The sequence below is a fragment of the Cyprinodon tularosa genome, unplaced genomic scaffold (assembly GCF_016077235.1).
Source record: "Cyprinodon tularosa strain WSP-4 unplaced genomic scaffold, ASM1607723v1 ctg113, whole genome shotgun sequence".
NCBI classification, from domain to species: Eukaryota; Metazoa; Chordata; class Actinopteri; order Cyprinodontiformes; family Cyprinodontidae; genus Cyprinodon; species Cyprinodon tularosa.
Window position 1 is genome coordinate 163,068 of NW_024037926.1, and position 27,227 is coordinate 190,294.

Consider the following 27,227-nt stretch of genomic DNA (forward strand, 5'->3'; position numbering starts at 1 on the left):
AAATACAAATGGAGATTTTTTGCAAGCAGCAGAAAGGGCTCTCCAAATAAAATGTAGAAACGATAAAAAAAAACTATTTTCTACTTTATAAATCACAAATTACCTTTTGTTAAATTATACAAATTTTGTAAAACTAAGTTAAATTCTTCTACCCTCACATATGACTTATCACCCAACATGTGAAAATTACATAAACAGAATCAGTCTGACAACATAAAGTGGACTAAAGCCAAATGATCTAAATAAGCAACACACCATGCCTTCATTTATAGAACAAGTTAGAAGGACATTATTGAGATTAAACTGAATCATGGTGGGCACAAATTACTGTAGAGCATTACAGTTAGAGAAAATATGAAACCTTGAGAGGTTGGTCTTTCAAAATGAGTGCATCAAGGATTTAGCCTGGAGGTCACAAAAGAACAGCGAGGAAGGTGCAGTGGTGATGCAGGAGTTAAGCACAGGACCCATGTCCAGAGGCTTCGGTCCTTGATGCAGTTTCTTGTCCTGGCCTGGTGACTTTCACCTTGTTTTCTCCCTCTCTCTAATCCAATATTCTGTCTGCCTACATTAAAACAAAACAAGCAACAAATAAAAATTTGAGGAAAATATTCCTGGACGACTGATTCAACACAAACTGGAAAGAAAAAGGTCATTTAAAAGTAACATGAGTTTTATTAATTAGAGGCTTTACTTTATTACAATTGTGGTGTTTATTGTGGATTATGAAGTACATTAAAAAAGTGATTAACACATATTTTCACTTTGTTTTATAACAGCCACACATTTCAGTAGTTTTTTTTATTGAATAGAAAGTGTAAAAAATCTAGATGTAAATCATTCCTTTCACTATTTTGTTTTCCCTCTTTTGATAAGAAAAAAGCATTTAAAATAGGTTGAATTAGTAGAAATACTGTAGCATGCATGTGTGTAATTTAATCCAGATGTAAATATGTCTGAATGAGCAGCATTATAAAAACCAAGGAAAACACCAGACATGTCATGAAAAAAAAATTCTGTAAGGAATTCAAGCAGCCTTATGTTATTAAAAAAAAAAAGTATTTTAATTGCTAAATTCATCCCCAGAAAACTGGAATGATTATGACACATCTTCAAATCAATACAGTTCTTGGCCCTCCACCTGAACCCAGTGGCTGAGGAGGGACACATTAGAGGACAGTTCTGAAAAAAAGGCATTTTAATACAATTTCACAACATACTTTTTAGATATTATGTTAAAAGAAAAAAAATCCCTCTTTCATTCTTCACTGCTTTGTGTTGGTTTATTTCTACAAATTGTGTTAACACAAAACTAAGGGAAATTAGCACACTTTTAGTGGATTGTAATGAAAATCTGTGGTAAGAAGGTGGAGTTATAACAAAAAGACAAGCATAACTCAAATATGAAGAGTTAACCACTGTAGACATGGATTATGGTTGTTTTTTTTTAAGAAAAATTAACAATCTAGGTTTATCTAGCATATAGCCTAATGACTGTTAATTTAAATAATTTGTATTTGCATTCTAAGGGGTAAAACTAAATGTAGGAGAGGAAATTTCAAAAAAAAAAATATATATATATATAATTAAGGGGCGGTTTTGATCTTGCATATGCTTCATATTTAGGGCTAAATTAGTTTACATTGCACAGGCTCATAAACAAAGCAAACATTGCAGATTGATCTGAATTGCACATAAATCTGAACAAATGTATATCATAATGTGCAAACTGCAATGTCTTTGTTATTGTTTTCAGTCAGGATTTGCGTGAGTAATTGTATTCCTTTCACCTGTGTCTTCATCTTCTCCTTCCGCAACCTCATTGACATGCATGATGATGCTTGACTGGGTGCAACATATCGCCATTATTCATGGACAGAGTACACCTCCGAGCCAGACTGGCAGATCAAAAGATGATATGATAGGTTGGGGCTACTGGTGTTTTGGGTGATGAATGGCCTCATCATTCAGAGAAGGCTACACTGGAGGAAGTTTGAGGATGGAGTAATCTTCACTGTTTCATGTAGTTGTTAAAATGTTCTCTTATGATACAGACTGTGTGCAAATGTGATCATTGCTAATATATGTGTGGATATGTGTTTCAAACACAAAGGGGATAACCAAATTTTGAAGTTTACTGCCACAAACATCCATGATTATTTATAAACTCATTTATTTCCCCCCTTGTAGTATCCTTTATTTGAGCAAAGCAGAGATAACCATCTCCCAGCCCCTTCTCTTTCCCTCCAGTTAGTTGTTTTGGAGTCATTCATCAGGAGAAGTGAGACTGAACAATCAGGGGAAGAGCTGGCAGGATCCCTGTAGAGATGAGGCAATATTGAATTGATGGTATCATTTAAAAGGCAGAAAAAATAGCAGAAAGAAAACTGTGCTGTTTTTTTTTTTTTTTTTTCTCCTGTCTAAATGGGAAATCTAGTGGGTCTTCGTGTATTTCCATGGTCTAATCTCTTAAGCCTCCTATAAAAGAAATGGATGAAATCAGGTTTTTTTGTTAATACTTTGTTCTACCTCTGTATGGATTTTCACAATGTATTAAAAAGTGTGTCCGTCATCGCAAATTGTTTAAAAAAACAACAACGCTATACCCTTTTGATGTATCATCTCCTCTTTTCAGCTATTGAAGCAAACACAGACTCGATAGAGGACTTGATGCAGAGGTTTCAGGACAGCTTTCGTGTTCCCAACACCCCAACCAACATGCCTCATTACCAGCATGCCGTGCACAGCTCATCTACGGGCCGACGGAGGGTCTCCAGCCACACTAGAGGTAAGACCAAAAGACATTTAACTCTAGCATCTTACCTGTTTACCAGTCAATTAGTACTAGACTGGTTCTGTGAAATCGCTTTGAGGATTTTGTAACATTAAAACAAGACTTTAAAACATTTCAAATATTCTAAAATAAATATATGGATATTATCTTATTGCTTTTTCATCCTAAACAAAATGCATCTATTAATACTCACTATTTTTCTGGTTTTGGTTTTAGTCAATATTGGTGCAGTAATGAGACTTTTATGTAATGATGAGAATACTCACATCGTTTTGAGTAAAAAAGTCCAATGTGGTCAAAATCCAAAGTTTTTTATTTAATATTTTGTACATATCTTGGGTTTTGTGGTATGCTTAGTTCTTTATAAACATCCTCAATTGAAAGCATTTTATTTGCTTCATATATCTAGGTCTTGTATTTTGTTTTATTTGGGTTATATATATGTGGTCTCCTCTGTAGTTTTATTTGTTGTGGAAAGTAGTCAAGTACAGTTACTCAGTTACTGTACATAAGTACTTTTTTTGAGTATCTTTATTTTGAGTATTTTTTATTTTTATTTTATTTTTTGGAGGGAGGCATACTGCTAGTCACTTGATACTTTTGGCTCAGCTTAGTTTTGTAATGTGCTGTTACTGTTTTTGTTTTTTCTTGAAAAGCTATTTCAACATGGCAGATAGTAGCCTTTAGGATTGAATTTGCACACCAATGTGTTAGAGATTTGCATAATGTTCAACAAATGTAAGAATCTCAGGACAGATATTATTAGTAAAACAGTAAGTAATAATCAATACTTTCACTCAAGTGCAACTGTCCACCATTGCGTTTTACTATAAGTGCAGAACATAGTTTAATGTGTTAACAGTTACTGAACTTTGATCTAATTCAGGCATTTATGACATAAATATAAAATTGATTTCAGCCCCTGACATTTAAAAGCCCCAAGTTGACATCCAAATTAAATTTTTCCTATTGAATGGTTAAGGATTCTTAACACTTTGAATTTTACATTTAACTTCCTGCTCTTCTAAATGCCAGTAATGCAGCACTGCTACCATGTTTTACTGTCCCAACATTGCACAAGATACTGTAGCTCAAAGCATGTGACGTTTTTACCATTACCACAAGGACAGGGTGGTACAGAAAAGTTGCTTGTTTATGGTTGTAGTGGCCATATGAGAAGAAATAATAAAAATTGACATTTGGAAACCAGTGAATTATTTGGAAAGATTAAAAAAAAAAGATAAATAAATGGAAAGTATCATAATGAAAAAAGAAAACATTCAGGGAAAAGATTATAAAAAGGAAGCAGACTTTCAAAGTTATTTGAATAAAATTGCCTCAATAATGAATTCTATTATGGAGAAAGTTTTTTTGTTCAAGTTTATTATTTCATAATTATGAAATGCTGTTCATAAAAAGTTAAAGAGAACTTTTCTTCCATTTAGTTATTTCACAATTTCATAGTCGCATAAATATTTATGAATTACTTTTTCAAGTAGATATTTATTTCACAATGATCAAATTCTCATTTTTTTCCAGTTTTTTTTCCGTTTCAGGATCAGAATCGGTCACAACAACAAATGCAGATTATTATTGGCAACATACATTTCAGTTATATATGCAATAATTAACAGTCTGTGTCAATTGACATGCCTTTATGACCACAGTTTAAATTTCTATTATCGTGAGACATTAACCCTAATGTGTCTACTACATCTGACAAGATAACCATTCTTCTACTTTTAGTGTGCAATAAATAGCAACATCACAAAGACTTCCTTAACTTTCCATTTCACAAAAGACTCAGACTAATTCTCTTTTTTCCCTAATCAGACAGGGGTTTCAAAAAGATTACTATGCAGATTATTCTATTAGTTATTTTATTGCCCTGGTCATTTGACTGTGCTATACCGAAGTGTGACATGTTTCAAAAAATAGTGAGCAAAAGAAGCCCAGCCAATAATCCCTTTATCAAAACTGCGCAGGACATGACTGAGAGATGTCTGTCTTGAGGTGAGAAGTGAAATATTTCCTTTGACAGTTTATAGTTTAAAACTGTAAAAGTGTTCCTGAGTGTTGGTTCATGCAACAAAAATAAGAAAATGATAAGCACTTAGTTGGACTGAAATGAAGGGGCGTTGATTGGTCAGACCACAAAGGTCAGTGCTGCAAACGTGAAAACAATTTATTGTGCACAATGGTGAAGAACAAAACCAGATTAGAAAGACAGTATACAAAACGGGGCGGGTGTGGGCCTGGGGTGGCTATGACCGGCGCGTGGTGGGGGGCCGGGGCGGCGGAGCTGCTCTGGCCGCGTGTCGGGGCCTGGTGCGGGCTGCGGGGGGGGGTGGCGGACGTGGCTGGGCTGCTTTGGCATCGTCCGGTGGGGGGGCGGCGCGGTTCGCTCCGCTCTGGCTTTGTGCTGCCCCTCGGGCTGCTGGGGGGGGTGGTTGCGCCGGCTGCGGTCTGCTCCTCTTGCGGTTTTGCGCCGGGCGGCTTTTCTGCTCTCGGGCTGATTCTGTGCGCGGTGTGTTTCGTTGCGCGCTGTTGGCATCGGTCTTGGTGGGGTGGGGCTGCGCTTTTGGCCGGGGGGGCGTTTTGGGGGGGGTCCCGCGGCGCTCGTGGCCGGTTCGCGGCGGATGCGCATGGGCCCCGGCCGGGGGCGGGGCCGTCTTAGTGTTTTCCTGGGTGGTGCGGTCGCGGTGGGTGTTGCGGCCGGTCGCCGGGGCTTGGTGCTGGGGGGCGGGGCGTGTTTCGGTGCTCTGTGGGGCTGGGGCGTTTCGGTCGGCGCCGTGGGGGGGCTGGTGTTCGGCGCCCGGCCCTACTTCGGGGTGGCCGGCTGCCGGCGGGGCCCGCGGACTCGTCCCCGCGGCTCCCCGGGGCGCCGGCATGGCGGTGGCTGGGGGGCTTCCTCGTGGCTGTCTCTCCTCCTGCCTTGGTGGGGTCTGATTTCCGGGGCTGGCCCCGCCTTGGTGCCTTCGCTTCTGGGGTCCCCTTGGGCGCCTGGGGCTTTGGGTCTCCCGGCGCTGGACTCAGTGCTCTGGGGGGTGTGCCTCTCCGGCTCTCCACAACCACTATTGAGCATTTTTTTCTATGGTTAAAACTTTACATGCACAAGTTCACCCTCACAAACAACTACAGGTGCTAGGCTTCAGGTACTTAGAGATTCACTTCCAAACAGAAACCCCACATTCATATCTTCAGGTAACACAGAGTACATGTCAGACTTAATAATATTACTTTAGTGATAGTTTCAAGGTGTTTGCTTTATTGTATATCTCGTACCATGTTTTTTGGTTGTGCTGTTCTTTTTTCTTTTTTTTTTTTTTTTTTTCTCCATCTCATTACAGGTGTTGAAGCAGACTGAAAATGTTTTGTCATTGTCTCCTTCCTATCTCCTCTTTCTTTCATCTTTTGTCCTGTTTTTTTCTTTTTCTTTTTCCTTCTTCTTCTTCTGTTTTTCTGCTCTACTTACATTGCAGTGTCCATATGAACTGTAAAACTCCCTGCATAATTATAATAAAGCAATTTATATACATGAAACAAGTGGAGCGGTATGGCAATTGCGATACCGCTACACTTGTGAAAGTAAAATCTGTTGGGCTCCTTTTGGCATCAAGACAATTATTCTTATTGCCACCTTGCCAGACAGGACACTGTAAAAAAAAAAAAAAAAAAAGAAATATAAAATAAGAAGTTTGAACCAAAGATCTGATATATTTTCTAAATTCTGATAACAGTACTTGAAGCAGGCAGCATATTGACAATTAATGGAGGAACTTGTAAAGACAAGGCTATGTTTCGTCTTGTAAATTAAATCCTACATTAAATAACCCAAATTATGTGTTTTCAGATAAGTTTCATTTTTGTGTTGTCTGAAAATAACTTTAACCTTAGTTAGCTCCTGCTCTTAAAGGGATAGTTAATGTTTTTCGACTTGAAGTTCTGTGAAAAGTTGTAACAGTGTCCCTACCATCACAGGCCTCCTGCTATGAGAATACCTTGCCTCCATTGTATGCAGTGAAAATCAGATGTTGCAGACTTATGCTGTTCCCTTGGCTCTAAATAAAGGTTGCTTGAAATGTAATAATCACAGTGATCACTGAAGCAGAATTATATTTTATAGTTTTTAAATTCAGATTTTTTTCTTTCAAATTACAAGAATGCTATTTGGCATGTTGCAAATAGTTCATTCCATTTCATACAAAATTATCTATCTGAAATATATCTAAATATATTATAATTATATATATATATTGTTACATTTTCAACCATCTGTAATATAAAAACTTTGCTCTGTCATCTATCACTTTAATATTATTATCCCCCAGTGACTGACTCATACGGTAAATTTGTTTGACACATTGCAGTTGACAATAGTTCTAATTTTTGCTTCAGTATATTTCAAAATACTTTCAATCCCTAATTTTAGAAGGCTTAACATAAACACTGCACTAGTCCTGTTAAAGTAGTATAATAAAGGTAGACACAGCAGAAAAAGTTAACAGCATACTGTAAGGTCAATAATTTTTTGCTTGTTCATAAAAAGTCAAAAAAGCTATTTTTTTAAAAGAGAAATCATTTAGCAAAAGTAATAGTAAAAAAAGCTTTACAATAACTAAAAAAGCAGCTGCAAACCAGAAATTTTGTATCAGTGAATTGTTTAGAAAAAGTTACAACTAGAAGACATGATTTTTACACTTTTATTTTTCTTACTGAATCCTACTTTCAAAACAACATTTTTGATCCCTAACCTTTGTCATCCTGACCTATCCAGAAAAAACAACAACTACACAGTTTCAAATTTTTATGGAACAATACCACCCTCTGCACAGTTGTTTGGTAACATGTTGATGGTGTGAAAATGCAATCTATGAGTAAACCAATATTGACCCCACTAGCAGCTGGCCTGTCTGCACAAAAGGAAATCTATTGTCTTCAGCGTCCGTGTGGGAGGGAAAACAGTGGGTACTGTAGGAATATGATGCATTGGCCATCAGTATCCTGTAGCACGCAGCAATTTTCAAAGTTTCTTTTTATAAAACTTCCTGGGTAGGGCAAATTCCATTAACACATTTTTCTAGTGTTTGATATCATGTTGATTTACAGAAACTGAACTACAAACGTAATAGTAAAAAATGTTACCATATATACATCAAAAAACTATAATATGCAAATATGTTACCTCCATTCTGTCTGATCAGTAAAACACCCCAGCTGTGCTCATACTTATTTTATAGTGTCCTTATGCCTACATAGAAAAATATGCATTATAGCAGTATATCTTACTTCCTACTCAGCAAATACTGTCCTAGTTTTTGCAGATGCATCATATACCTTGACTCAAGTGTTGGCTCATGCATGCAGTTCGTTGTCATGCAGTAATAGAATCAAAACATAACTCCAAATAGCATCTCTTTCTTTTGGATGACAGGTATATTTTCTACTACTAGTATTACTACTGCTAATAAGTATAATATTGATTATTTTTTGAATGACCTAATAATCTCAGTAAATTAGAAATTAGCTTTTATGGCTACATTTTAACGACTACATTTAGCTTTAAAGCTATAATTTATGTTGACCTATTTATGTTCGGTAAAGGTTAGCTGGATATTTTTAGCCCGTTATCTGACGGGTTTTTTTCATTTGATACCCTTTGTTGTGTTCTGCTTCTCCAATATGACCTCTCATTTAATAACACAGGGGTTAAAATAGGGTTGGCGTAGAAGTGGTGAACAAAGTAGATTGCTTAATGAATCATTTATTTCATGACCAATATGCTTTTGTACCATTTTCTAAGGAGAGAGATATTTCACCATACATAAAAAAATCTGTCAACTGTTAGGTTAAGCAACATTAAATCAAGCATTCACACGTACAGTAATTAGATTTGTTCAATTATTGTTGTCTTTAAAATTGTAATCGGAACTATTTTCCTCTGAAAGTATTCTAAAAACCTGAGGACAAATAAACTGGAATGACATGTGTAGTAATGACCAGAGAGCATCTGTGGGAGCCATAAACATTTTAACCGGATTTAGACTGCTTTGATCCAGTTGAACTTAGCAAAATTTTTAGCAAAGAGTTAGCAAAACTAGTCTTCATCTAAGCCGTCAACTTCTATGTTAGATACAATTCCAAACAGGGAACAGTGTATACTATCAGGAAGTCCACCAAGTGTAGTTAAAAAACTTCAGCTGATCCAAAACAACCAGAGTTCTGATGAAAATAAAAAAATAAATCATATCTCTCCTATCCTAGCTTATATTGGCTTCCTGTTAAATTCAGAGTAGAATTTAAAATCCTCCTTCTCACATATAAAGCCTTAAATGGCCAAGCTCCATCTTACATCAGAGATATGATTGTTCCTTATGTTCTTAACAGAGCACTACGCTTTCAATTTTGATGGTAGAACAGGTGGCAGATCTTTTACTTATCAGGCTCCTCTCCTGTGGAACCAACCAGATTTAGTCTGTGAGACAGAAAGCCTGTCGACTTTTAAGGGGAGGCTTAAACCTTTTTGATAAAGCTTATAATTAGACTGGCTCAGGTTATCAAGAGCTATCCCTATAGTTATGCTGCTATAGTCTTAGAGTGCTGGAGGACATAGAGACCCATTTTTCATCAATCTGCTTCATTCTATGTTTATTCTCCCACTCTGCAGAATTTGTTAGTTCAATCTCTAATGTTATGCTCTCTCTGCTTTTCCTCATATTAGCTTCATCTAGTCTGTTTCTGTTTGGCTGTGACACCATCCTGGAGAGGGGTGTTGGCTGTGCTGCTGACACCGACATCTTTGTTAGTAGATGTTCAAGCTTGGCCTGTTTTTCAATGTAGTCTTTGGGCATCTGTTCTTAACACATTTCCTCTCCAATTCCTGTTTAGTCTAACTGTGACTAACTGGATGTGCTTTCTTCATCCTCTGCCTGGCGTTTTGTTTCTTGGATGGGGCCGCATGTTGAGCTGGTTGACAGTTGCCTTTTGTATCTGTGGTTCTTTCTATATATCTACTTCTGTCTCCTTGAACCCCAGTCTGCCACAGCAGATGGCCGCTCACACTGAGCCTGGCTCTGCTGGAGGTTTCTTCCTGTTAAGAGTGAATTTTTCCTCTCCTCTGTCGCTACAAGCATACTCGGTGTTCCCGAATTGCCTTCAATGAGTCGATGCAATCAGCTTGTTTTCATCAGATAGAAAACTTTGAATTAATTTGACTATCATTTGGTTGAATTTTCTCTGTAAAGTGCCTTAAGATGACATGTGCAGTGAATTTGCGCTGTATAAATAAAATTAATTGAATTGAATGAGTTAACCAAGAAAACTCAGAGAAAGAGCCCTTAACCTTCTCCAGACTCTGGTGGAGGCGTGAATCCTTTGCTTTGGTTACCTAGTTGGAGCTGTCGGCAGATTGGCGACGTTACTGCAGGAGATGAGAAAGCAAAACATACTGGCTCTCTTCACAGCGACGGCAATTGACAGATCTTTGGAGTTGACTATGTATACGAACCTTGTGGCTGTGCAGGTCTTAATGGTTTGATTCAGAAAACAGGTTTGATGACTTAGTTAAACTCATGGGCTATGTAATCAGAAGGGCTGAGGCTTGAATTAGAGTCAGAGTACTGGTCGAGAAATCAAGCAAGATAATCCAGTAAGAGCAAACTGAGACAGGGAAATCGAGAAACAACAAGACATGATCAGGCACTGATTGGATATACGGAAGAGGCTTATAAAGCCAGAAGATAAGGTAATGAGGAGCAGAGCAGAATATAAATAATGATGATCAGTCAGGCCAGAATCATAACATATCTGGCAATTTGAATGACCACTTTGTCAATTAAAACATGTCTCTTTATTTATAAATATATATATATATAGTGTTTATATATATATATATATATATATATATATATATGTATATGTATATGTATGTGTGTGTGTTCACTGTAATCTTCACCTTGGTGTTTTAGTCTTTCATTGAGCTTGGTAGTGCTGTTTTGTTTCCTAAAGAGTGCTTTGACTTATTTTAACAAGAATAGCCTCATGTTTAATACCTGAGTTTTCTCATTGCTAATTAATGCTTTGAAGTGCAAAAGAAAGTATTAGCTTTTGCTGTTTTTAGTGCTTATGTGGGTAAAAGAGAATGAGAGATGGCAAGAGAGTTTGTACCGCAGTGCTCAGTTTCATTTTCAGTTGTCTGTAGTCTTAGGTGCGGACTAAACACAGTGATTACAGCTGTTGGTCTGCAGCCCCTGGGCATCTCTTCTGAACAACACACCATACATGTGATGTACTGCCAGGCTGAAACATTTTCTCTCCAATTTTTGTGGAAACCATAGAAAGATGGGAGAGTAGAGCTCCTCATTCAATAAGCAATCATATTCATAATCATGGTGGTAAATATTAATATAACTAAATTATATTTAACATAGTCTCTTGATGATTTGCAAAATATTATACCTGAAGAATTACAAAATATGGCTGCTCCTACTGTTCCCTAAAAAAATATGCTTTTTAGTGAATCCTATCCTTTTATGTTATTGCATGCTTGGTTTACTGTATGATTGTAAAACTGTCTGTTGCTTCGCAGTTGATAGTTGCTACCTTTAAATACCTTTAAAATAAATGTGGTTGCATTTGTTTTGTGCAATTATAGAGGAATGGATTAACTTAATTTGTTTTAGCTAATAGAGAGTGATCTTTGGTAAATAAATAAAGCTAAAATAGATAGCATATACTAATTGAAGGCATGAGGGACAACACATTTTAAAGGAAAACTCACCTACAAATATCTTTATAATATATACATCAATGTCTTATACTGTTTTCTACATGTTCCAAGCATTATTTTGATAGTTTATTGCACATTAGCTGCATTCTTGCAATTGTGTTTAAAACCATCTGGTTGGCATCCTCTTCATGTTTAATGGTTTCAAAGCATCTGCTTTTAAATGATTATTGGTGTTGGCTCTAGCATTACTGCTGCTGGAGGGCATAAAATGGCTCAGTCTTGACATGCCTCAGTAGCAAGCTGAAATAAGTCTAGATACCCATAGTTTTAACAGTTTTTTTTTTTCTAATTGTAACCCGGTTAAAAACATTGATTAATACTAGTTCACAAATTAAATAATTAGTCTGATTAAAAAAGGTTTGAAATTCATTAAAAGGTTCTAAACATGTTAAAAGCATTTTTGAAATAAGTATTATGCTTATTATGTTTATTGTTTTTCTTTAAGATGTAAAAAATTCATCTGTATCTGTATGTATCTGTAAAACTGTTAAAACCAGCATTTATGGGGTTAATGTAGACAGGCCGGAACGTAACAGGACTGGTGGGGAGAACGGGTCAGAGTGAGAAGGAGAGAGACTGGAGAGAAAAGCGAGAAGAAGCAGTTAAAGAAACAGTAACGAAAAGAGACTGTTAAACAGATGTTTTGACCAAGTTTGTGGAGAAGAACAACACGGACTCTCCAGAAGACTTATAAGAGGCTTTTTTGTTGGTTTGAGTGAGCTACTCAACCTGAGAAGACAGAACTTTGCTAAGCTAGCAGCAAGCTAACTGTGTGGCAGAGACTGTTAGAGAGGCACGTGGAGCTGCAGACGACGAGCGAGCACCGCATCTTCGGCAGTGAAAGGGTCTTCATTTTCCTCCGGACGGACTTTCTTCTCAACTCACTTTTTTCTACCATCCAGCTGTGTGTTCTGAGGTTTCAACGAACTCAAGCTACACCCAGGCCTGCACCGAACACTAAAGGGTACCCATTTGGTTAAAAAAACTAATACGATTGCCGGCTTTAGTACTAAGGTGTGTGGGCCCACAAAATTTAGGTTTTTATTATTTGTGCATATTTCTGGTTCAGTGTTTTAATAAACAAAAAATTAGGATATCTCATTAACCTAGAAAAAAACATTTCAGTTTGATAATTTTCTATAAAAGAGGGAGAATTAAGTTACAGTTCCTGTGTAAACAAAAGAAGAATTCATCCAGAGTTTAACAATATAAAAGTATTTATTTTGAATATTTGTTTTCTTTAAAGAATAAGAAGCTCTGATATTTAATTTCATTTTTACATTGCTTTAATCATTTGGTATTCAGTAAATAATTGAGAATTGATTTTCTAAAACAGTGTGTGGTGTATTTTATTACCTTAGATGAGTAATTAATTTAATTTTGGTTGTATAATCTTGATTAAACTTGTTAGTTCAAAGGTAAGTTAGTATAGTTCATTGGTTTAAACTTAAAAAGAGAAATTCAAAACAAATATTAAACGTGAGTTAATCAGGTTTAAGCATAATTGGACATTTATTTTTTAGACGAACCCAAAAGCCCTGCCCTCATCTCTATAATTACTGAGGGGAGCGCTACATAAAATGGAGGCACCACTGGGATAGTTTTGGATTTCTCAGTCTTAAAAAAATAAAAAAGGTTAATTTAAAAAAAAGTTTCAGAGTTAAAATAACTAATTTAAGTGCTAAGCTTTATACAAACAAAATAAAGATGGAAAAAACAGAACTAGTGTCAGAGTTAAAACGCTGGTGCCGTGGTGAAGGGTTAGATGAGACTCATTCGCTTATGACCATCGTCCCAGAAGATGTAGAGATCAGTGAAGTAGAAGAAACACTGGGAACTATCAAGTCTTTGGGACGGGTGCATGTCCGTGGGAGAAACTTCAGTACGAGACTAAACCGACGGATGGTTTTGTGTGAGTGTAATGAGATTGTGAACGAGGCGAGTGTTCCTCCTGAGGTTGTGACAATTGATGGTGGAGAGGCGTGGCCTGTTATCATCATTGGAAAGGCGCAGGCAGCTGCTGAAGAGTTTAATAATAAACTGAAAGGGTTGCTGCAGGCTGAAGGTAAAACAATGGAGGACCTCAAAACCTTGTTCCCCGGTACACCCCCACCCACTACCTCCACTGAATCTATCTTTCAAGTTGTTGGAGAGTTATTGGACAAGACAAGCAGACCAGCTGATGGTGGGAGCTACATCAGACTGCGCATATTCTCAGGAACCCTACCAACACCACCAGGTGAGGAGACATTTGATCATTGGCTAGAGCAAGCATGGTTTATGGTGGAGGAGACTGAATGCTCCGACAGAGAAAAAAGACGCAGACTTATTGGAAGTTTAAAGGGGTCCGCACTAGAAATTGTGAAAGCAGTGCGACATGCCAACCCTGAAGCCAGCGCAAAAGAATGCTTGGAAGCCCTTGAAATAGCCTTTGGAAATGCAGAGTCCGGTGATGATCTCTATTTTTCTTTCAGATTAATGCAACAACAAAAAGGAGAGAAATTATCAGATTTCCTTCGACGTCTAGAGAGGTCTCTAACTAAGGTGGTTCAACGAGGTGGTCTTTCTGCAAGCTGCATGGATCGAGCGCGCTTGGAACAGCTGCTAAGAGGTGCTATTGCTTCAGACCTGATGTTGATCCAGCTGCGCTTGAGAGAAAGGAAGACCACACCCCCAAACTTTCTGCAGCTCTTGACTGAGATCCGTGCTGAGGAAGAGTATGAAACTTCTAGAATGAAGCTCAGTGCCTCAGTACATCAAGTGCATGCTAATCCTGAAGTGGATACCAGGCAGGCCGAGATCCAGAGCTTAAAGGTGGAAATAAAAGAACTGAAGGCAATGGTTGCATCATTATCTTCCCAATCCACTCCAGTCAAGGAGGATTATAGGAAGGCCACACCCATTAACACACCACCTGCTCCCGAGAACCGGCAAAATGCCGAGCTTGCTGCCTTGAAAAAACAACTGAAACGACTACAGCAGAAAACCAGCAACAAGATGTCTGACCAAGATGCTGCAGTCTCATCCATCGAAGCTTCTGAACAGGTCTCCCACACACCCAAAGAAACACAGAAAAAGTCAGATGAGAATTTCTGCTACAGGTGTGGTGAGAGCGGACATTTTGTCACTAAATGCCGCAACCCTGAAAATCAAACCAAGGTTATCAGAAAGCTAATTCATGCTTTAAAGGTGACCAAAGACCAGAAGCAGTCAGCTGGTTCCATCACCAGTGAAGTGAACTGTGGTGTCAAGAAAAATGCTGTTACCTCATCTGAGCAGGCTGGCATCCCTGAAGGCTTGATTGGCCCACCCAGCATCGTACCCTTGAAAGTAAATGGTCATTGCTGTGATGCCTTGTTTGATAGTGGTTCTCAGGTCACCATTATTTTTGAATCTTGGTATCAGACTTACCTGTCTGATGTCCCCATACGCCCCGTGTCTGGTTTAGCCCTGTGGGGACTGAGTGAATCTGAGGGCAGTTATCCCTACCGTGGGTATGTAGTGGTCGATGTTGAATACCCAGCAAAGGTTATAGGGGCTGATCAGACCGTGACCATCCTTGCCCTAATCTGTCCCCAGCCCCGAACTGCAGACCAGACCCCTGTCATTGTGGGGACCAATGCCAGTCACATCCGACGTCTTGTGCAGCAATGTAAAGACAATGGCATTGACATCACCCAGACCCTGGGGATACGGTGTTACAGAGATAACAAAATAACATCGACTAACACAACAGCCTTGGATGATATTGGCTGTGTGTTATGGCAAGGCCCTGGCCCTCTGACTCTGCCCCCTGGTGGTAACTGTAGTGCAGTCTGCAAAGTAGAGTATAGGCAGCACGTCGACAAAGAAATTCTGATGGTTGACTCGTCTCCTCTAACTCCACTCCCAGCTGGTGTACTACTTCAGCCAATGGTGGTGCCTAGTGAAGATGTAAATGTTAGCCAATTCAGAATCCTGGTCCAAAATGAGTCCTTGACCGAGACAGTCATACCAGTGGGAACAGTTATCGGACATATGTATCTGACTGATGCAGTTACTAACCTCTCTCACTCCAAGTCCGCTGACACTGAGCTTGATCCAAACCAGATCGACTTTGGAGACTCACCTGTCTCAGAGGAGTGGAAACAGAGACTCCGTCAGAAGCTATCCACAAGGGCTCAGGTGTTTTCGCTGCATGAATGGGATGTTGGATTGGCAAAAGGAGTAGAACACACAATCCGAATGTCAGATCCACGGCCATTCAGAGAGCGCTCCCGTCGCCTGGCTCCAGCTGACCTGGAAGACGTGAGAAAGCACCTCCAAGAACTGTTGCATGCAGGCATTATTAAGGAGTCACGTAGCCCCTATGCCTCCCCAATCGTGATTGTTCGTAAAAAGAATGGATCAGTGAGAATGTGCATTGATTATCGATTGTTGAACAGCCGAACAATTCCCGATCAGTACACAACACCTTGTATTGATGATGTGTTGGATTCAATGACTGGAAGCAAGTGGTTCTCCGTTCTTGATCTGCGGAGCGGATATTACCAAATTGCTATGGCTGAGGATGATAAGGAAAAGACGGCCTTCATCTGTCCACTGGGGTTCTTCCAGTTTGAGAGAATGCCTCAGGGGATAACTGGAGCCCCAGCCACCTTCCAGAGACTAATGGAGAAGGCTGTAGGTGACATGAACCTGCTTGAAGTCCTTGTATACCTCGATGACCTGATTGTATTTGGCCGAACTTTAGAAGAGCATGAAGAGAGACTTCTTAAAGTCCTTGATCGTCTGGCAGAGGTTGGACTAAAAATCTCAATCGACAAATGTCAGTTCTGCCTGCCTAAGGTAAAGTACCTTGGACATATTGTGTCGGCTGATGGAGTATCGCCTGACCCATCCAAGATAGAAGCCGTTACAAATTGGCCACAGCCTACACACCTGAAGGCTCTTCAATCCTTCTTAGGATTTTGCGGCTACTACCGTCGCTTCATTGCTAATTATGCAGCCATTGTCAGGCCATTGTCTGAGCTCACAAAAGGTTACGCTCCAACTCAGAGGGGCAAAAAGTCTGAGAAAGACAACACAAAGACTTACCTCAAAGAGTCTGAGCCTTTTGGTGAGCGATGGGACCGATCTTGCACCGAGGCTTTCCACAAGATTATCCACTGCCTCACCCATGCACCTGTGTTGGCCTTTGCAGACCCCAACAAGCCATACATCCTGCATGTAGATGCCAGCTTGAAAGGGCTTGGTGCTGTCCTGTATCAGGAACACAGGGAGGGTCTGAGACCAGTTGCCTTCGCCAGCAGGAAATTAAAGGTCTCTGAGAGGAACTACCCCGTTCACCAGCTGGAGTTCCTGGCCCTTAAGTGGGCGGTTGTGGATAAATTCCATGACTATTTGTATGGGGTCAGGTTCACAGTACGTATAGACAACAACCCGCTTACATACGTACTGTCGACCGCCAAGCTCAGTGCCGTGGGGCACAGATGGCTTTCTGCCTTATCCACCTACGACTTCGATGTCCAATACCGAGCGGGCAGACACAACATAGACGCAGACCTGCTCTCGAGAAATATGCCTGATGAGAGCACAGAAGAATGGACAACAATACCACAGTCTGGTGTGAGATCGATCTGCAAACGAATCTGCATCCCTGGTTCTGCAGGCAGTCCGAGGTATGTGGATCAGTTGGGAGCTTCTCCAGAATGTGTGCCTGATGTCTTTGCATTCCCGACTCACCTGGAGTTGAGATCCTTGGGGCAAATGTCAAACCAGGAGCTTATAAAAGCTCAAGAGGAGGATGAAGCCATCCGACTTGCCATTCAGGCTGTTAAACATGGAAAATGGCCTGAAGAAAATGGATCCAAACCAGAGACCTTTCGCCTTAAGAAAGAGATGGGGAAGCTAGTGATGAAGGATGGGCTACTCCATCGTTTAAGCAAGCGGCCCTCCGGAGAAGAACTGACTCAACTTGTTTTGCCAAGCGGGTTCAAAGAAGCTGTGTTGAAAGCTACACATGATGATCTAGGACATCTTGGAATTGAAAGAACTACTGACTTGTTGAGGAACCGTTTCTTTTGGCCGAAGCTTGCAAGTGATGTTGAGCAGTACATAAAGAACTGTGGAGAGTGTGTCACGAGAAAGACCCCTTGTCATAGGTCAGCGCCTTTGCATCATATATCAAGCAGTGGACCAATGGACCTTGTGTGCATTGATTTTCTGTCGATGGAGCCAGATTCTGCCGGCATTGGAAATGTTTTAGTGGTAACGGATCATTTCACCCGTTACGCTCAGGCTTTCCCAGCCCGAAATCAGAAGGCACAGACAGTGGCGAAGATCCTGGTTGACAAGTATTTTCTACATTATGGTCTGCCAGCCAGAATTCACTCCGATCAGGGGAGAGACTTTGAAAGCCAGTTAATCAAAGAGCTTTTGAAGATGATGGGAATCCGTAAATCGAGAACCACTCCCTATCACCCGCAGGGAGATCCGCAGCCTGAAAGGTTCAACAGAACTCTTCTTTCCATGCTGGGAACCCTGGGGAGTGAGAGGAAAAAGCAGTGGAGCAAACATGTTGGCTACCTGGTTCATGCCTACAACAGTACCAAATGTGATGCTACAGGATACTCACCCTATTTCTTAATGTTTGGCCGAGAAGCAAGGCTTCCTATAGACTTGTGCTTTGGAACCTCTCCTGATGGTGAAGCTGATGGTTGCCATTCCCGCTATGTAACCAAGCTAAAAGATGACTTGATCCTATGATAGAAGAGTGGGATTCCAAACCTTGGATATTGGTGACAGAGTGCTACTTAGGAACTTGGGACTGAAAGGAAAACATAAATTGGAGAGTCGATGGAGTCCTATCCCTTATGTGGTTGTAGGAAAGATGCCCAACCTTCCAGTGTACAAAGTCAAACAAGAAGGAGGGGGAGGAGTCAAAACTCTCCATCGTGATCATCTCCTGGCAATTGGACAATTAGTGAGAATGCCAACTGTGGAGTTGGAGGAAAAGTCACATGTCATGAGAAGTTCAAGAACCAGAGCCGAGACACAAAAGAGATCAAAGAAACCTGAATCTGAAGTACAAGAGGTTTTTCAACAGTTGCAGGAGTGTACAGATTCTTCTTCAGATGTGGAGTATTATGGACCTGAAAAACCCTACAGTGTTCACCTGAAGGAAATCCTAAAAAAGGAAAGAGATACTGCAAGACAGTCAACTCTCATCCCAGATGATGGGGATTCTCCTCTACAGTCAGATGGAAATCCTGCTGAGGACAGCTTGTCAGTGGAAGACAGTGTGGAGGAGGAACACAACGATGTGAGAGAAGAGTATGGAGATCAAGATTCACTTCCAGAGGAAGAAAGTGGTTCAGAGTCTGATAACCCTAGCACCAATGAGCATCCAGAGACAGTCCCTAGAGCAAGAATTATTAGTAAACCGGAAAACCGTCCAAAAAGAATAGTGAAACCAGTTATCAGGTTAACTTATGATGAGCCTGGTAGGGCAAAGGATCAGCCTCTCACTATTGTACATAGAGGAGTTGTCATTAAGATTGGCAAGAGTTAATTTAAACATGGTTATGCACCCTTCTTACTAGTTAACAGTTAAAATAAATCTAAAAGTTCATTAGGGTTGATGAGGACATCAAAAACATTTAGAAGGGGGAGGGTGTAACCCGGTTAAAAACATTGATTAATACTAGTTCACAAATTAAATAATTAGTCTGATTAAAAAAGGTTTGAAATTCATTAAAAGGTTCTAAACATGTTAAAAGCATTTTTGAAATAAGTATTATGCTTATTATGTTTATTGTTTTTCTTTAAGATGTAAAAAATTCATCTGTATCTGTATGTATCTGTAAAACTGTTAAAACCAGCATTTATGGGGTTAATGTAGACAGGCCGGAACATAACAGGACTGGTGGGGAGAACGGGGCAGAGTGAGAAGGAGAGAGACTGGAGAGAAAAGCGAGAAGAAGCAGTTAAAGAAACAGTAACGAAAAGAGACTGTTAAACAGATGTTTTGACCAAGTTTGTGGAGAAGAACAACACGGACTCTCCAGAAGATTTATAAGAGGCTTTTTTGTTGGTTTGAGTGAGCTACTCAACCTGAGAAGACAGAACTTTGCTAAGCTAGCAGCAAGCTAACTGTGTGGCAGAGACTGTTAGAGAGGCACGTGGAGCTGCAGACGACGAGCGAGCACCGCATCTTCGGCAGTGAAAGGGTCTTCATTTTCCTCCGGACGGACTTTCTTCTCAACTCACTTTTGTCTACCATCCAGCTGTGTGTTCTGAGGTTTCAACGAACTCAAGCTACACCCAGGCCTGCACCGAACACTAAAGGGTACCCATTTGGTTAAAAAAACTAATACGATTGCCGGCTTTAGTACTAAGGTGTGTGGGCCCACAAAATTTAGGTTTTTATTATTTGTGCATATTTCTGGTTCAGTGTTTTAATAAACAAAAAATTAGGATATCTCATTAACCTAGAAAAAAACATTTCAGTTTGATAATTTTCTATAAAAGAGGGAGAATTAAGTTACAGTTCCTGTGTAAACAAAAGAAGAATTCATCCAGAGTTTAACAATATAAAAGTATTTATTTTGAATATTTGTTTTCTTTAAAGAATAAGAAGCTCTGATATTTAATTTCATTTTTACATTGCTTTAATCATTTGGTATTCAGTAAATAATTGAGAATTGATTTTCTAAAACAGTGTGTGGTGTATTTTATTACCTTAGATGAGTAATTAATTTAATTTTGGTTGTATAATCTTGATTAAACTTGTTAGTTCAAAGGTAAGTTAGTATAGTTCATTGGTTTAAACTTAAAAAGAGAAATTCAAAACAAATATTAAACGTGAGTTAATCAGGTTTAAGCATAATTGGACATTTATTTTTTAGACGAACCCAAAAGCCCTGCCCTCATCTCTATAATTACTGAGGGGAGCGCTACATAATCTAAATATATCCTGTCATCTAAAAGGCTGACAGCAACATACCACTCGGAATCTGTCCCCATCCTGTGTGTAAGATCTACCACATAGTTCATCGAGGCTTAATCTCAGACAAAAGGTGAGAATTCAAGCCAGAGATTGCCAATTTTGTTTTTGCCCTGCTATTACAGCGACCAACAGTGACAAAAGAGAGACCAAATAGTCTAAAATTAATAAAAATTAATAGATTAAAGGAAATGAAACAGCCATGTATTTGATTAGAATATATGACTATGATCGACTTAAACTATAAATGTTTGAATGAATATTTTGGGGATTTTTGAAAGATTCAGAAGGAATGTTAAATCCATAGATTAAATTTCAGTCAAAAAAAGCAAATGATATTTAATTATAAAAATACATAAGAGAACAGAGGTAAGAGACAGTCAAGGAATGATTTAGTAATCTCAGTTTATGTGACTTATTATTAAATTGGTGTACCCTTTTTAAATTTCATGACATTTAATGACAGATTTGTTAATTTATTTGACTAGTTATTGTTTCCTGTAGATTTAAGCTTCCTCTATTGGAAAATGAGAGTAAAAACTACATCCACTTTATTTCAGCAGTTCCATTTAGTTTTTTTTTTCAAGGTATAAAACTGAAACTGTCCTCAAATAATAAAAACTGTCATTATAGCCAATCAGAGAACAGGTTTAAACACAGCAAGTGAGAATGTGCAGCAGATCATTAACATATGAGAACACCTCTGTAATTCTGCTTTCATACTGATGGTCTTTTGAGCTTTAGGGGCGGCGGGTTTACATACAACGTCTATGATGGTGCATCAAAGGGCGTCGAGGGATCCTTTTACCTTCTGGCAAAGTGCATCTTGTAGCATTTAGAGCAAATGATGCTGCTCATTTTGAGCTCCCAAGTGTTGATGTCCTTCAAGATAAACTTTTTTAATTTTTCTAAACTTTTAATGCTCCACACAGTTAGTTTAGCAATCAGAAAAGCAGATCTGGGAGCTTGAAAGGAGCCACTGCATCCAAGCCATGATCTCTGCCTCTGCAAATCTGTCTGCATAAAGCCATCAAAAATAAACAAGACTAATATATTAGTATACTAGCCTAGTAAACATTTACAGTCATTTCACTTCACTAGGTTTACATAAATATAAACCAAGTATGTGTATACATTTATTTTTTTCTATGCACAAAGAAAAGTGAGAATGCTTTGATAACTTTACAAAAATATTTTCTCACTGGTCTTTGGTAAAACAGTTAGTAAATACCTACATAAAATATCAAAACTTGGTAGCAAAACATGCTCAATTTTACATGCTGTTACTTGCAGTTTTTGACGTGTAAAACACATTCACATTCACTTTCAGGCAATACAAACAACAGCAGTAAATTCATGAGAGCCTGGCTGGCTGGAGTGAGCTTTTGCTGGATTCCCAGTGTTATAAACTGTACCCCTTACTAGCTCTAGGTTGCAAAAATAATTTATACAATGATAATAAAAAAATAAAACTTGTGCTTTTTTTCTCTCTTTGTTTCTATTCCCCCTGTCACCATACACCCGATTTCTTTTTTTTTTTCTTTTTTTTTTGAGAAGGGTCAGATAAATTGCCCATTGACACCTGTTGAGGATGTAAAGGCTGTTGTTCATGATGCCAAAAGCTTATCCTGACAGCTTTTATGTAGGTATGTATGTGCACATGTGCCACCAAAGAGAACCAGAAATAAAACAGCTACAGTAGTAACAGGGGGTGTGCTGATGCTACATCAATAGGAGAAAAAAAAAACAGAAGCTTCTGCACTTTTTCTACAGCATACCTCCTCTATACAAACAACATCTGAGGAACCTGTGCCCAGAGCCGACTGTGCAAGTAGCCAGAAAATTTGCAAATGTGTTTTTGTAGCTGAGCATGACCTATCCCTCACAATGTATCAACTGCAGGACTAAATGTGATACTGACTAAGATGATAAAAGATAATAGCAAATAATAACAAAATAAAAAAAGTAAAATAAACATCAAACGTTAAGATACTATCCAGGAGTAGATGGGTTTACAACTATGTTCTGAAATTAGAAAGAGAACTTGCACTTTGATAGATACAGTACAAAAGTCAGAAATATACAAATGGACAGTGTTGTGGTTGGCCTTGTATTGTTATAGGATTGATATTGAATTTGATTAGGAGCCAGTAGAGTTAATGTAGCCAGCTGCTGTCATTTTCTCTAATTGTAGTTTATTGAGGTTTTCAGTGGGAGGGGAGTGGAAATAGTTGGGTCAAACGCAAGTAGAGTGAACCAGCCTGTCAAAAGTGTGAGGGAAGAACTTCCTTAATATTGTACAGATGAAAGCAAGTTAAGCAGGTTATTTTATGTATTTTGAAGGTGAAGGAGATGATAGAGAAGGACACCCAGGATTGTAGAATGACACCAAGCCTCTTAAGCTGAAAGGAGGGAAAGATAAAGGAATTGTCAGTGCATACTGTAAAACTCACAGATGTGGTTAAAGTTGACTCTTCACCAATAAGCAAGCGTGGTACATGCTATGTTGTAGGGCTGGGCAATAATTCAATAACGATATATATCGATCGATAGACGTGTGGCACAATAGAAAAAAAGAGGGTCGATAAAAGTTCGATAAAAAAGAAACGCAGTTTTCCTTCCTTCTCATTGTAGCCTAGCATGTATGTTTATGCTAGTCACTGCTTCCTCCCAACCAATCACAATCGCGGACCCAGGCACGCCGTCACCAAGCGCTGCCCTCTCAAACCACAACACAGAGCACATGAAGATGCAGCAAGGAGAGGCGGAGGAAATTGTTTCAAAGAAGGGTTTTTGTAGTTCGCCAGTTTGGCAGTATTTCGGTCATGGCAAGTCGGACCAAAAACAAACCACAGTCATCTGTAAAATGTGTCGGGAACCAGTGAAAACCAAGTCTGATAACACAACCAACTTTTTTTTTTTTTATCATCTCAGCCGCTCACACCCGCAGGAGTACGAGCTGTGTAGGCCCCGGTGCGGCTCTCCTCCGAGGAATCTTCAGGAATTTCGGGAAAATATATATATATATTCGGTTCTGGGCAGTTTCCCACGTAGTTCTAACAATTGAGAGAAAAATGCTGAGGGGCCAGAAACTTCAAAGTAATAACTCAGGTTAAAGCAGGAAACGGGGGCGGCGGTGGGGGGGCATTTATTTATTTGTTATATTTATTTTGGTCACTTTTCTGGTCACTTTAGTTTATTCTTTGTCAGTATTTAATAACATAACTCAGGTCTCTTAAGTTATTTTTCTTTAAAACAATTCTGTTATGGTTAAAAAAGTTGGTTAAATAAAAATGTAATTCGAAGTCTGTGTTTGTGTTTTTTATTATAATTAAATCATTTAGCAATATTATAAAAAGTCCAGGCAGAGCTGCACATAAAATATGATTTCAAATCTTTTCAATAATTATCGATATCGATCAATATGCATTTATTTTTATCGATAAGCTTTTTTTTCTATATCGCCCAGCCCTACTATGTTGTGGCATGGTGTGCTGTGTATGCACCTGTGAATATATATGGCCTGGGATTTAAAAAAAAAAGTCTTATAGATTATTTTTGCTTTAATCTCTCTCATGCCGTTATTAAGCGATTTATAATTTCTGGATTTACTTTTAATGATGGCAGGGTCCTTCATACACTATGTGATGTGAGGATAAGCCAGAAAGGAAGTCAGTGCTTCCAAACAGGCAGATAGAAGGGGGAAAAAAAAAAAACTTAATCAAGAGGTTCAAAATTTGTAAAAATGTATAAATAATCTGATACCATATACAATAATGAGCTGGCATTAATTATGACAGAGTCTCACCATTCATTTTTACTATATAGTGGGATTAATAAAAAGATCACCCCAACATCTACAGATGCTTCACATGTTAAATATAACCACCTGTTTGTTTCTTTAAAGTTACTCTTTTTTCATTTTTGCAATACTAGTAGTGTATCGTCTTGAAGCAGCTCTCGCTTGTTGCCTACTCTATCCTGTTTTCAAACCTGTATTATAGGGTTAAATAGTTGGTGTAGTAAAGAGAAAGAACAGTAAATAGATAAGCTCTGAGGCAGGTTTTAAGCTAGGAATGGGAAAGAGAGTGGATCAAGTTATGGAAATAAATGTTCAGCTATTGGCCATATCTAGGAGAAAGACAGGGTTAAACACTGACAGACAGGGCCAAGTATATCATCTACAGAAGGAGAACATGAAGTCCTAGACAGCGGTAGCCTAGCTGATGCGCCCCTCCAGGAAGGTGTCAAAGCTTAACAGAATGTCAGGGCAAATGTAACTTTTAGTGAAGTCAAAATTATGTGCATTTGAAACTTCCTCTGCAATTGATGGCAAACTTTTTTTCATTTAGAACAAGAAGCAGTGTGCCTGCAACATATTGTTGATTATGGAAGATATAGCCTGGCTTTCAATACGGCAAAAGGTGACAAAAACATATTTTTCCACTACAGTAATCATTTCATTGAGATATAAATTCAGTCAGCATGTCTGTGATAATTGGTGCTTTATCTCTTTCATTTGAAGATAACTCCCTCACTTTAGAGTTTGCTCTGTCACCCTGAACCTGTACCTTTCAGTTCTGCCTCAAGAAATACCTTCACTGTCAAGTTTAAACTCAATGCTTTTATTTTACATTTAAATGTAATTTATCAGCTATTTCTGGCTAAAAGTTCAATACCTTTTTTTTTTTTTTTTTTGCAGAGTGAATTACCAGTAGGTGCAGCTGTCATGTTAGCATCAACTATGGGTTGACAACAGAGTTCTGGAGATGAGCACAGTACTCAAGTCTGACTATCCCAACATGCTTTGTTTGTGACTAATACTCATTGGATTGACATAAACTAATATAAAATCAACTTTCAGAGAAAGAGGGTTGTATATTAAGCCCCTGTCACAGCTTGAGGATTTAGCCATCGCAGGCCTGACATTCGAAAAATCTGGCAAAAACGCAGGCATACGTTGGATAAGTTATGGGTATGTTTTGCATAAGTTATGACCATGCTGAGGTAAACACACTGATATACAGCAAGTACATCTGCCAGTGTATGCTTATTCTTGGGCCATAAGTTACAGGTAAGTTATCTGTTCGTTAAAATACATAAAGTGCAAGTTACTCATAAGTCGTGGCATCCAGCTTATCCAAAGGCTATGAGTAACTTGTGCATAACTTACGGATAACTTATCAAGAACTTATCTCCAAAGTATATTAACATATCTGACATGTTTCAGACGACAAGTGAATGTGTTTCTAACTTCCAGCTACTGCAATGGCATATTGGCAGCTTTTTGGTATAAAAGGGGATTCACAGAAGGAGAATGTCAGTTCTCCTCCAGACTTCATCCCCATCATAGGGTGAGCGCGAAGGTGAATGTGATGGATCCTCCCTGCGTTCACACACACAACCAACCCACTTCCTAGCAGACACAACGCTAAATCTGTTGAGACTGAAACCTTCTTTCTTTTTTTGGTGGGCGGTAAAAAGCAGCTTGGTTAATAAACAAGATTTTTTTTATGGAGGCCGGGCACCTCCTGGGCGCATTGTTGCCACCCTAAGGACACAGGCTTTTGCATAATTTTATGGGCATTACGCTGCCGTGTGTTATGCATAAGTTAGGCTGTCGTTAGACATACGCTCTGGACTCGTTATGAATGCGCTATGTATACACCCACAATTGAAAAAAATACATAAAAAAGTTCCCCCTATGCCAGTGTTTTAGGAGATTCTGTGACATCAGGATACGCTTTCTAAATCTGCAAGGTGTGACAGGGGCCTTATGTTGAGTAACCTAATTAGAGCACACAGCTGAGATGTATGCTCCGATTACGATTTTTTTGACTTAACTATATTGTACTAGAACATTACAAATGGTACATTTGATTATGGAAGGTACTGTAATCATAGCTAGATAATTTATCTTTATGAACTTTTAGTGAACTACATAAAGAGTAAATCAGCTGTAAAAATATTATCATTAATTCGATTTAATAATGATTAAGTGTTGCACCCTTATCAGCTGCAGCTTTTTTACACACTTGGTTTTAAAGCATTTTCCTCATTTTCAGCATAGACACTAAGGTGTAGTGCGCAGCACTCTCATTGCCACACCAATGAGTGTGTTGGCGACAATGTTTGCATTCAGTGTAATGCTCAAGGACATTTTCCGACTATCTGAGCACCACTAAATCATGGTCCCTCTAAAGCATGATTGTAGATGACTGTAAAAGGATTTTGCTTCATTATGTGACAAAACAGATTTGTACATAGTAAGTCGTGATGTATCTAAATACTTTTCTGATGTTCACCAGGTGTGCTTCACATAAATAAAAGAAAAAAGAAAAAATTTTGGGATTAAAATTTTCTGGAGAACCACTGGATGTTCAACCACGGTTTATCTGACATCTCCATTTACTCCACGCATTCTCACCAAAGGTCTTCTTTATATGTGCAGATGTCCGTAACATCCAGCTATATTACATTTTGGAAACAGCACAACCTCCAGAGATGATTTGCTGCAAGCGTGTCTGTGTATTTTCCTCTTTTCTTCTTTGGCAGAGCAGGTCATGAAGCATGAAATTAAACTTTGACTGTATGTAAACTTAATAGTTATTGACAGCCGACTTAAAATTCATTTTAACTCTGCTTTTTATCTGTTATTG

At 38.8% G+C, this 27,227-nt stretch overlaps 1 protein-coding gene across 1 annotated transcript in view; it reads left to right on the forward strand.

Annotated features, from left to right (window-relative positions):
- Window positions 1–27,227, forward strand: part of LOC119794391 (astrotactin-2-like) — a 425,475-nt gene that overhangs the window by 144,521 nt on the left and 253,727 nt on the right. Inside the window, exon 4 of the mRNA XM_038301931.1 lies at window positions 2,636–2,788. Within this exon, the coding sequence (XP_038157859.1) occupies window positions 2,636–2,788 (153 nt within the window). The remainder of the gene's footprint in view (window positions 1–2,635; window positions 2,789–27,227) is intronic.